The 12,963-nt window shown below is 43.4% G+C and overlaps 1 protein-coding gene across 1 annotated transcript in view; it reads left to right on the top strand.

The window, feature by feature from the left end:
- The window catches only part of LOC126253098 (probable sodium/potassium/calcium exchanger CG1090), a 538,377-nt gene that overhangs the window by 486,688 nt on the left and 38,726 nt on the right, over positions 1 to 12,963 (top strand). Inside the window, exons 7-9 of the mRNA XM_049954205.1 lie at positions 8,754 to 8,890; positions 8,999 to 9,206; positions 9,330 to 9,431. Coding sequence (XP_049810162.1) covers positions 8,754 to 8,890; positions 8,999 to 9,206; positions 9,330 to 9,431 — 447 coding nt within the window. The remainder of the gene's footprint in view (positions 1 to 8,753; positions 8,891 to 8,998; positions 9,207 to 9,329; positions 9,432 to 12,963) is intronic.

Here is a 12,963-nt window from a genome sequence, read left to right as displayed (position 1 = left end):
GGGTATACAAATAGTCCCTTGTCCAAGGGATATACAAAATTCTAGACCCTACTTTTCAGTCACAAATAGAACCTGCGATATAGATACCAGATATATCAAATTTTTATGGATGAAATGAAATGTCGTGTGGCTAGGGCCTTCCATCGGTTAGACCAGTCTTTTTAGTTGATACCACTTCTGCAACTTGTGTGTCGAGTTTTTATGAATGGCATTTTGGAACACGCTGATAAGCATTCTGTAGTAACACTGTTCATGTTTACGTCGCACTTCAGTTAGCGTAGACCGGGACTGTGTCCTAGGCATGCTCGATGTTAACTGACTGGGCATGGCCCGTGCTGCCGGAGTTGTTGTTGTTGTTGTTGTTATGCCGGCAAAGGTCGCATCTGAATTCTCGCGTGCCCTCTGGTGGACGGGACTCTACTTGCGGCAACTACTGTCCGTGACGCGCCGTGCCAATGTGCGCCTCCCGCGATCTTTCTGGTGGCTACTGCACTCCTCCTCCTTCGGGGGGTGAAGCCACTGTGATCCACTGCGTCGGAAGGTGGAGTGTCGGGCAGGAGCGATGACCCCCACATCCATTGGATGGCCGGAGTCGAGGGGATCTGCCAACCCTCGAGCCAGAACCTTCGAATATGACTGGAAGTGACCCACACGAAGAGGCCCCCGTCGTCCCACAACTGGAGCCCGGGACAGAACGGGCGACAAGCTGTCGAACTCCGGATCCTGTTCCACCTCGGGAGGGGCAAGACCCAGTGGCGGGGACGAAGGGGAAGGGACGACCACAGGTGAACCAGCCTCCTGAGAAACCGGGCCTGCTAGGGGGGCCGGCTCTCGCTGGGGCATCTCGAACGATGGCGATGCCGGTGCTGGATCTACTGGAGGCTGCCAAGGCTGAGAACCATCGCAGTGCAGCAGAGGCACAGCAGGGAGAGGAGGGAACGTCCCCTGTGAAACCAACACAGGTGCCGGCAATGGGGAAGCCGGTGTCCGAGAGGTCGGAGGGTGGGTGCCCAAACGTGGACGTAGCTGATTCTGGTGACGACGTACCACCCGGTCCCCCGCCTGCAAGGTATAGAGCCAGCGGCCATTTCGGCGCAGGACCACCGCCGGTATCCAACGTGGATTGCGACCAAACCCACGGGCCCAGACCGACATACCCAGTGGAAAACCAGGTACTCCATTTTGTGAAGACTGGCGAGGACCAGGCCGGAGGAGGTGCAGTAGGGTCATAGGTTGACGCCCATGGAGGAGCTCTGCAGGGCTGCGTTCTCCCATGGGTGTGGTCCGGTAGGCCGTCAAGAAAAACGTCAATGCTTCCTCTGCAGGAAATTCGTGCACATACTTTTTCATCTGCGTCTTAAATGTGCGCACCATGCACTCGGCTTCCCCATTCGATTGTGGATGGAAGGGGGAGAGCAAATGTGCCGAATACCAAAGCACCTACAAAAATCCTGGAAGGTCTGCGAAATAAACTGTGGTCCATTGTCCGAGACCAGGGTGATTGGCAGACCTTCCACAGAAAAGATTTTTGCTAGTGCCTGGATTGCAACTTCTGAAGTGGTTGAGGAGCAGCGAACTACATATGGGAAGCGGGAATAAGCATCAGTGACAATGAGCCAAAAGCCATTGAGAAACGGGCCCGCAAAATCGATGTGAACACGTTCCCATGCTTGGGTTGCCGGGAGATGCTTGTTGGCGCACACACTGGGAACAGGCGGCCACCAAGTGCTCAATTTCTCTGTCAATACCGGGCCAGTACACATGTCTGCGAGCCAAGGTTTTAGTACGGGAAACATCCCAGTGCCCCGCATGTAATAACGTGAGGACCTCCCTTCGTAAACTTGCAGGAACAACCACGCGAGGAGCTGTATCATCGGTAGCCAGAAGGAGAACTCCTTCCAAGACCGAGAGGCGGTCTCGTAGAAGAAAATAATTACGAAGAGGGTCTGAGGCCCGGCCCGGAGGGCGGGATGACCACCGCTGCTGAATGAGCCGAACGACTTGCCCGAGAACCGGGTCAGCAGCCGTTTCCCTGGTGACTCGAGAATTAGTGATCGGGAAGCCATCAACCGCTTGGCGGGACGCCACATCCAAATGAAAACACATAATCTCCTCTCGATCGAACGTAGGATCCGGGCCCACTGGAAGACGGGAAAGAGCGTCGGCGTTGGCATGCTGTCCTGTAGGGAGAAAATGAATGTCATAATGGTACTTAGAGAGGAACAAGGCCCAGCGCTGTAGTCTGTGGGCCGCCCTATCCGGAATCTGAGAGGCGGGACCGAATAACGATATTAACGGCTTATGGTCAGTGATTAACTGAAACTTCGTGCCATACAAGAAAGGGTGAAACTTGGTAACAGCATAGACAATGGCCAAACCCTCTTTTTCCACCTGGGAGTAATGGGCCTGCGCGGGACTAAGCGTTTTAGACGCAAACGCCAGTGGTTGCTCGGAACCATGTGCGTTGCGATGGGCCAGGACCACCCCCACCCCATACTGCGAAGCATCTGTAGCCAGGACCAACTGCTTATGGGGATCAAAAGTAGTCAAACAAGGGGCTGACGTGAGGAGGCCCTTCAATGAGGTGAACGCTCGCTCGCATGCAGGCGACCAATCAAAAGGAACACCCTTGTGCAGAAGGCAGTACAGGGGGTGGGCTATAGTGGAAGCCCTGGGAATGAACCGGTGGTAATAGGCTATCTTGCCTAAAAAAGCTTGTAACTCTTTCAGCGAAGCGGGCCAAGGAAGGTTGACGATACCTTGGACCAAACTTCCTAGTGGCTGGATGCCGTGCCGAGAGATGGTGTAGCCCACATACTCAATGGACGGTTGGAAGAAGGTTGACTTATGCAGGTTGCAACGCAAGCCCACAGACCTGAATTTGAGAAAGAGGGTGCGAAGGTTGTGCAAGTGTTCCTTCGTGCTGCGGCCTGTGACAATTATGTCATCCAGGTAATTAATACAGTGAGGGATTGTCGACGTGACATGCTCAAGATAACGCTGGAACATCGCCGGGGCACTGGATATTCCAAAGGCCAACCGCTGGTATTGGTAAACGCCAAACGGGGTGTTTACGACCGCCAGCCGTTTGGCGTCCTCATCAAGTGGTATCTGATGATAAGCCTCCGACAGATCAATTTTCGAAAAATATTGGCCTCCCGCCACGGCGGAGAACAATTCATCAGCATGAGGCAAAGGATAGGTGTCCACCACCAATTGGGAATTAATAGTGGCCTTGAAATCGCCACAAAGACGTAATTTTCCCTAGGGCTTCCTTACAATAACGAGGGGCGAAGCCCACTCACTGGAAGAAATGGGAAGAACGACCCCTAGGGCTGTCAGCCGGTCTAGCTCTTCCTTTACCTGAGGGCGGAGAGCCAAGGGGATCTGCCTCGCGCGTAGAAAACGCGGGCGAGCCGACGCCTTCAACGTTAAGTGAGCTTCAAAATCTGAAACACGCCCCAGGCCCTCCTCAAAAATATCTGGAAAGTCCGAGATCAAAGATTCCAATGATTGATAGGGAACATCTTTGGAGACCAACTGTATGGTGTCAGCGGTAGAAAAACCGAAAGCTTGAAAGGCATCCAGGCCAAAAAGGTTAGCGGAGCTCGCATCACTGACAACAATAAAAGTAATAGGCTGAGTGACTGATTTGTAAGTCACGTCGGTAGTGAATTGACCCAGTAGGGGAATGAACTGTTTACCATAACCGCGTAGACGCCGGTAAACTGGCGCCAACGGGGTCGATCCAAGGTCGGAATAAGTTTGTGCATTCAACAACGAAACTGCCGCGCCCGTATCTACTTGCAGTTGTAACCGGCGCGACCGAACCGACACCTCGATAAACAGTTTGCGTGCCGATGCGTCGGGAGCCGGGCCCGATGAAACTTCCTGAATGTCAACGTCCATGTCTTCTGTACCTGCTTCCTTCGATTCTTTTGAGGCTGAGCGGCAAACTTTAGCAATGTGACCTTTTTTATGACATTTGCGACAAACGGCCCAACGCTGGGGGCACTCTGACCGATCATGATGTATATAGCACGACACACAGGACGGCAACAGGGGCCGGCGGCCGGAATTCTGTTTACGCGCCGTGGGGAGCGGCCGTAATGGCCGGATTGTACCGCTCGCATGTCGTCCACCCCGGACACAGTGGACGCGGCCGCGCCACCCTGAACCTCCACGACGTTGCACCACACTTCCAGCTGTTGACCTGCTGCGTGAGAGACTTCATACGATTGAGCAATGGACAGGACTTCCTCGAGGGAAGGGTCTTCTAACTGCAGGGCCCGTTGCCGGACCTCCCTATCAGGGGCCGAGCGAACAATAACGTCGCGTACCATAACGTGGGCATACGACTCTCGCGACTGCTCCATGACAAAATGACACTTGCGACTAAGACCATGCAGGGTAGCGGCCCACGCCCGGTAAGACTGATGGGGCTGTTTCTTGCATTGATAGAACTCGACCCTAGCCGTCACAACATGCGTGCGGCGGCGATAATATGAAGACAGCAATGAACACAATGCGTCAAAAGACAAGGACGAAGGTTCCTGCAATGGCACTAGCTGCCGCAAAACTTGATACAGCGAGATATCCAAGACAAGAAGAGAGCACGACATACCTCCGCATCGGCAACATGAAACTCCTGGAAATGCTGCCGAAGGCGATGTTCATATGCGTCCCAATCCTCCGCCGTCTCGTCATATGGGGGAAAGGGAGGAGGGAACTGCACCGGAGCAGACGGCGTGGAGAGCAACGCCGGAAGCACTTGTTTCATGGTGCCCATGAGCTCCGTCTGCTGCGCCACCAAAACTCGCACCAAATCCTCCATGCCGTGGAGAAGCTGCGAAACCGGAACAACGACGCAACACGCGAAAAACGACCCTACTCGTCGCCAATTGTGTAGTAACACTGTTCACGTTTATGTCGCACTTCAGTTAGCGTAGACCGGGACTGTGTCCTAGGCATGCCCGATGTTAGCTGACTGGGCATGGCCCGTGCTGCCCGAGTTGTTGTTGTTGTTATGCCGGCAGAGGTCGCGTCCGAATTCTCGCATGCCCTCTGGTGGACGGGACTCTACTTGCGGCAACTACTGTCCGTGACGCGCCGTGCCAATGTGCGCCTCCCGCGATCTTTCTGGTGGCTACTGCACATTCTGTTGCATGTGTACCAGTAACATTTGTAGATTAGAGAAAGTTTTTGACAATGTTGTATGGAATATATTCTTTTAAATTCTGAAATTAGCAAGTATAAAATACAGGGAACCAAAGTTTATTTACAACTTGTAGAGAAACCAGTCTGTAGTTGTAAGAGTCAAAGGACTAGAAAGAGAAGCAGTGGCTGAAAAGGGAGTGAGATATGGTTGTAGCTCATTCCTGATGTTATTCAATCTGTACATAAGCAGTGGTTGAAAAGGGAGTGAGATGTGGTTGTAGCCCATTTTTGATGTTATTCAATCTATACATTGATCAAGCATTAAAGAAAACCAAGCAGAAATTTGGAAAGAGAATTAAAGTTCAGAGAGAGGAAAATAGATCTGGCAATTCTAAGGGAATTTGCTTAGGTTATGAGATGCTAAAAGTAACATGTGAGTTTTGCTGTTTGGGCAGGAAGATAATTGATGATGGCTGAAGTACAGGATATAAAATGCAGACTGGCAATAACACGCAAAATATTTTGACATCTAGTATAACTTTATGTGATAGGAGGCTTTTTTAAGGTATTTGTCTGGTGTGTATCATGGTCAATAAACAGTTCACATAAGAAAAACTAGAAGATTTTTAAATGTGGTGCTACAGAAGAATACCAAAGATTATATGGGCAGATCAGAAAACAGATGAAGAGTTATTGACCTGAACTGAAATTTATTCCATAACTTGGCCATATGAAGGGTAGGACATCGTGGTGCATCAAGGAACAGTCAGTTTGGTGACAGGAAAGTGTGGTGACTATACTGAGAAGATTCAAATGATTGTAAGTTGCAGTACTTATGAAGAGATAAAGATATTTTCAAAGTATAAATTAGTTTGGAGGCGTGTATCACACCAATTTTCTGACTAAGATCACAGTAACAATGACTGTGATGTAATGTAGTCACAGTGCATTTCAAATTTAAGTGTAGGGCTCTAAATTGTCAGCAAACCAAATTCTCTAAGTTTTCCTTTTGCAGTTCAGCTCATGATTTGGGTAAATTTTACTGCACTGCACTGAAAGAGCTTCTTCATTATTACTTCACTCTATGTGATTTTCTATTTCCTGTGTTTACACAATGCAGTAATCGTCAGAAAAATATGTATAAACTATTAAGTGCATAATGTCGAGACTATTCGTGGATGATCTTGCTGAATGTAGAGAAGCCACAACCCTAAAAAATTGTGGCAAAATGAAGGAGACCTGCAGAGTTTCAATGCTTGGTGCAGGACTGCCAGTTCGTACTCAACATATGTAATATATTGTTCACAAATAAATGGAAATACCCATTACAAGGTTGCCACACAGTTACTAGAAGCAGTCTTATCCATTAAATATCTGGGAATATGTGTAGGAAGCAATTTAAAGAGAATCAACATAGAAAAAGCAGATGCCAGACTGAGATTCATTGAAAGAATCCTCAAAAAATGTAGTTCGCCCACAAAGGAGGTTGCTTACAAAACTCTCATTCAACTGACATTAAAGTATTGCTCATCAGTCAGGGACTCTTAGCGAATAGTATTGATATAGGAGGTGAGAAGATTCAAAGAATAGAGGGCAGGTTTTTCAACTGGTTTGTTCAGTAAGTGTGAAGCCAGCATGGAGATACTCATCCAACTCTACTGACAGATATTACAAGAGAGGCATTATACATCATGGGGTGATTTACTGTTAAAATTCCAGGAATGTACATTCCTAGAGATGTCAGCAAATATACTGCTACCTCCTATGTATAACTCGTGCAAAGACGATGAAGGTAAAATTACAGAGATTCAATCTCACACAGAGGCTTATCAACAATCATTCTTTCTGCTCTCCATTTGTGACAGAAAAGAGAAGTGAGGGAAGTGACAATGGTAAACAAAGTATTTTCCATCATACACAATAAGACGATGTATGGGGTACCTATTTAGATATAGAAGTGGAAATTGTTTGATGAACATGGTCATATAGCCAACAGGAACTGAGAGAAGAGGCATCAGATGAAAAATGTTTAATAATTCAGGCAAATAGATTACAGGAATACAACATAAAACACCTTCTGAAAGGAGAGAATGTCCTATATAGTCTCAATCTTTTGAATTTCATGGATCAGACAAACATTGTGTTAATAAGGAACTCTCAGAATGTTATGTAACACACAATTATTAACTTACAAATCACCATGAGAAGAGGGGATAACTATTCAAGCCTGCTTATTTCCATTCCACAGCTCTAATCACTACCACAAGCTGGACAACATAAAGATAGCAGCAATAGTATTTTCCATGTATCTCCATGTAGAAATATGATTACTCTACTGTGCAGTTTACTCAGAAACAAATACTCTTGACAGCTAATATACAGTGTGTATATGCCTCAGGACCACAGAGAAATCCGGGAAAAACCAGGGAATTCTTTCATCTAGGAGAAATCCAGGTAAAACCTGGATGTTTTTTTAGAATTCCAGGAATTCTTCATTGTTTTAGTTTTCAGTTAATTTTGACTGGTAAGTACTGATACTCTAACAAAGAATTTTCCTTTCATCTGCTACTGCAGAATAACACTGCAGCAATATTTATTTATTTATTTACAACTTGTAGAGAAACCAGTCTGTAGTTGTAAGAGTCAAAGGACTAGAACGGGTTACCTGTATGAATACATGTTCCACTGAGAACTCCGACTTTTTCATAGAAAAGCCAATTATAGGTGAAACTGCTCAAGAACTCACTTCGTACTTTTTTTGAATGATAATTATATACTTTCTGCCATCGTTACTGCATTATTTGTAATCTATGAAAGAACTAAAGTAAATATGCAAAACTATCATTAAAACTTGGTCTTTTTTGTACCTTGTAGCCACACTGTATGTATATTCATTCAAACCATGAACTTCCCTTTTTGTGTGTTCATGCTACTTAACAATGATGTTGCTATTGGCTGACTACATCATATATGCTATTCTCTGAATATCTACTGTCTTTGGTTGGCAAGATCATGTGACATGAGTTATGATTGGCTGACAAAAGCACATTTCAATTTCAGCTATTTGAAAGCTACTGTGCTGTATTTGGTGAAATTTGTGTTTATATTTTCATAGTATGAAAATATGCAAGATAAACATCACCACGTAACAAAGATCTTTCCAAAATGCATTGTTGTTCACAGGGTTTTATTACCTAAAGTGCCAGAAGGTCCTGTGCCAGTGTATAAAACATTGACCATTCAAAGGACATAAGGTTTACAGTTCTGGGGGAAAGTGTACTGTCACTTAACATAGTAAAAATGTACTTTCAGCTGGGGTATAGTGTACTGTCACCTGAGAAAAAGTGTATTTTTATCTGGGAAATCTGGAAAAAATCAAGGACTTTTTTGGTCCTTGTATGCAGCCTGATATAGCATTTATCACCACCATATTTTGCTACGTGTCACAATATATATTACTTTTAACAGCATATTTATTTTCCTAATGGAAACATGCTTATGACAAAGATGACAGACTCAGCAGTTTCTAAAAATAAGTTTAGTTCTGAATGTGGATGAGAAGGAAATAATTTCTCTGCATACTATTTCCCTGTTAGACATGGAGAAAGGACCAACTCCACAGCAGCAGGAGTTGCAGCAGCCAACAGGAGGGCCACCACCTGTGCCTCCACCTCCAGCACCAATCCCACCAACCACTGACTACTACAAACCTAAGGACTACAATGTTCCTGATGTAAGTAATAAGAGCTGGTCTAATGTACCAAGCTGTTCATTGCTTATTTAACTAGCGATATTGAGGCAATAACGTTGAAATATGAATGTTGCAAAACCTCACTTTCAGGTTTCTCCATTAGTTATGCCGACTGATGCAGGAATGTGGGAAAAGATTTCATGGGGAGTAACTTTACCCATCCATGCATTCTGTCGCGCAACCATGCCAGACTGCAGGAAAGAGAAATGGCGTCACTGGTACCCTTTTACATTCCTCGTGTCAATGGTTTGGATCTCATTTTACTCTTACATAATGGTCTGGATGATCACAATTATAGGTGAGGAATTACTTTTAATAAGAATATTGCATTCTTTTTTATTCTTCAGTTGGTAACCAATTGCAGGTTTTGTGTAATGAGAAGAAATGGACCGAAAGAAATGATGGTGTCTTTGTGTTCCAGGTAGTACACTGGGGATACCCGACACAGTGATGGGTCTGACTTTCATGGCAGCTGGCGTTAGTGTCCCTGATGCACTCTCCAGCTTGGCAGTTGTCAAAGAAGGTGGGCAGTATCATTTTTGCATATTGCTACATCATGAAAAAATGAAAATTAATTGTTTTCCCCTTCACATTAATTTTAAATTTGTGATCTTTATCATTTATTTCTTGGTGTCTTCCTAGTGGGACAGTTATTGAAACTGTGACATTTCTTTTATCTGCAAAGTCCACCTCCTTGAATTAATTGAATGCTTGTAAATAACAGGCAGACAAGTTATGCTTCATTTATTTTTCCACATAGATTAAATATAGAGTTAGATACTAGTTCACATATGACAAAATATAATACTCCTTAACACTGATTCATTTCACTGATTCATTCACTCACCATGTTCTGTAAACCCTGCCATGAAGAAAAGCCCTCAAGGATGAGGAACAAGTCAAGTTATACATTGATATGCTTAAGCAGCCACTGCTGGCTTCAGCTGTAATTTATGATTACTGTTAATCTATTCAAACTGATAATTATGGTACTTACTCATATAGTACTTTATATATCTAAGTTAGGAGAAAAACTTACTTAGGAAGAAAATTCTACAGCCCCTCTTTACATACTTCTCAGCTGCTGTTTTTATCTAATACTTCAAACAAACCATTTATGTAATTTTACACAGACCACTATCAGCTCTTTATACACTGGAAAAATGAGGATCTGTCTAATATAGGTATTAGACTTACGCAGAATTTACATTCTTGAATCCAAGTATTCATTAAACTATAGAAGGAATAGCTAATGGTATTCCTTTACTTTGCTTCTGAAAGGTTGGGATTTCCAATCTTCTGCCTGATCTCCACTGATAACCTGTTATACGAGTGTAATCCCATAAGTACCCGGCCTGACTGAGAGATGGCAGCCATTGTTGAAAAATCTCTCTGGATTAGAATGTATACAATCTATAAAGAATATGTTTCAAGTTTGAAGACATCACATTGCTTAGTATTTGTTTGACAGCCATCAATAGTGAACGTTGTGAGTGAACTTGTGAAAATGGAGAAAATTGGTCGTCGTTATGTGATACAATTTTATTTTTTCCTGAAAGGCTTCAGTGCAACCAATATTAAAGCTGAGCTACATTCTACTTTGGGAGAGTCTGCTCCTTTGTTGACAACAGTAAAATATTCGTTAGCTGAGTTTAAACGAGGCCGTAAGAGCTGCCAAGACGAGCATCACAGTGGTCAACTAAATGAGGTAACTACTCCAGAATAGTAAAGAAAATCCACAAAGCGGTACTGGATGATCATTGACTGAAAGTGTGAGAGCTAGCAGACATAGTAATTTCAAAAACTGCGATACATTGCATATTAATTTAAAATTTGGACATGAGAAAACTGTGTGCAAGTTTTGTGCCACATTTGCTCACACTCGATCAAAAACAATGCTGTGAAAATGTTTCAGTTGAGTGTTTAGTGAAGTTTTGCAGCAACAAAGCAGATTTTTTGCACCATTTTATAACCATGGATGAATCATGGGTCCACTACTTCACTCCTGACACAAAAGAAGAATCAAAGCAATGAACACATATTGAAGAACCAACTCCAAAGAAGGCAAAGACCATTTCATCTGCAGGCAAGGTCATGGCTTTGGGGTTTTGGGTTGCATGTGGGATAATTCTCATTGACTACCTTGAAAAAGGGAAAACTATCAATGGTGAGTATTATGCGAAGTTATTGCAACATTTGGGTGAAGAAATCAAGCAAAAACAACTGCATTTGGTCAAGAAGAAAGTGTTGTTTCTTCAGGGCAATGTGCCAGCTCACAAGTCCATTATTGCAATGGTCAAAATTAATGAATTAAAGTTTGAATTGCTACCTCATGCACCCTATTCGCCAGATTTAGCCCCCTTGGGTTATTTTCTGTTCCCAAACTTGCAAAAATGGCTTGGTGCTCGAAGATTTTCAACAAATGAAGACATAATGTTGGCAGTTAATAGTTATTTTGAGAAGTTAGATAGTTCTCATTATAAAAATGGTATCGATCTTATTGAACATTGCTGGGAAAAGTGTATAGAGCTGAAAGGAGATTATGTTGAAAAATAAATAAATTTTTTTCCAAAATTTTTGTGTTTTCTTTGTTGGGTCGGGTATTTATGGGACCACCCTAATTGACTTTTGGATCATAATATAAAACTCCTGTAAGAACACTATAGGAAGTTGCATAGTCTATATGGAAATTATTTCTACTTCTAGTATTATGGTTTTGAATTGCAGAGTTCATCATAAACTCACTCTTGTTATTAACAACAAATACCATGAGTCATATATGTATTGACATGTAGGTGTAAGGATCCTCAGATTCCTGAAGAAACCTCTGTAAGATATTTCATTTTCAACTTTTCACACTATTCATATTGTACACTTCTGTGAAATAAATACTTTTTTCTCCTTGGTTTCAATGCCCCAGAAGATTACATCTCAGGACAGAACTTAGAGAAGGTACATAAAGTGAGCTAGCAATCGACACATTGAGAGAGACAGGCACAACTGTGCTTCTTACTTACTTCTCAATCTTCTTCTGCTGGTGCCATCTCAGTTTATTATCCATCTGGATGCCCAGGAACTCCACACAGGGAGCCTCATTCAGTGTGTGCCCATTGATCTCTACTTTTGGTACCTGTAATTAATTGTATGTGTTTGGAACTGCATAATACGAGTTTTTCTAAGGTTAAGAGTTAAGCTGTTGGCTGTGAATCAGTTGTAAGCTTTTTCCAATATTCTCTTTGTTATGTGTGACATGAATGTGTTTGCGCCCTTTATGAGTATACTTGTCATCAAAAAACATTACAGTTTTTGAAGAGTCCTTCAGTCTTCCATAAAAATTATTTATGTGAACCAAGAACAGGAGTGGGCCAAGCACTGAACTTTGTACGCACCATAGTTAATATTCCTCACTCTGACTTTAATCTTATTCTTGTCGTATCATTTTTTAACATGCCCCCTGTTTTCTGTTGTTAAGGTGTGACTTCATCTGTGCAAGGAGAAGACATTTAATGTCATTCCATTTTAGTTTCCCTAGTAGAATTTTATGTTCTACACAATCAAATGCCTTGAAGATTATAATTGAAACTTCCTGCCAAATTAAAACTGTGTGTCAGACCAAAACTCAAACTACCGAGTTTGAGTCTCGGTCCAGCACACAGTTTTAGGCTGCCAGGAAGTTTCATAACAGCGCACAACCTGCTGCAGAGTGAAAATTTCATTCAAGATTATAATTAATGCTAATAGGATTATTTTCCTTGTTGGGTTCTATTAGAATTATGTTTGCGAGATGATATATTGCCTTCTCAAAACAGAAGCCTCTGAAGGAGTCATACTGAGCTGTTCTTAAGAGGTTATTCTCAGAAAGATGGTTCATTACTCTGTTGCAAGCTACTTTCTCAGAAAAATTTATATATATACAAGGTGCTACCCAAAATTTTTGTAACTGGTGCTGCCATCTGTTGAAAACCTTACCTTTGGACTAATGGTCAGCATCAGCCTCGAAGTAATTCCCATCAGCACATACACACCGGTCCCAGCACTTCTGCCACTGGTCAAAC

Source organism: Schistocerca nitens, chromosome 4 (genome assembly GCF_023898315.1).
Source record: "Schistocerca nitens isolate TAMUIC-IGC-003100 chromosome 4, iqSchNite1.1, whole genome shotgun sequence".
Taxonomy (NCBI): Eukaryota; Metazoa; Arthropoda; class Insecta; order Orthoptera; family Acrididae; genus Schistocerca; species Schistocerca nitens.
Note: the sequence above shows the minus strand (reverse complement) of the source record. Positions and strands in the feature narration are given on the sequence as shown.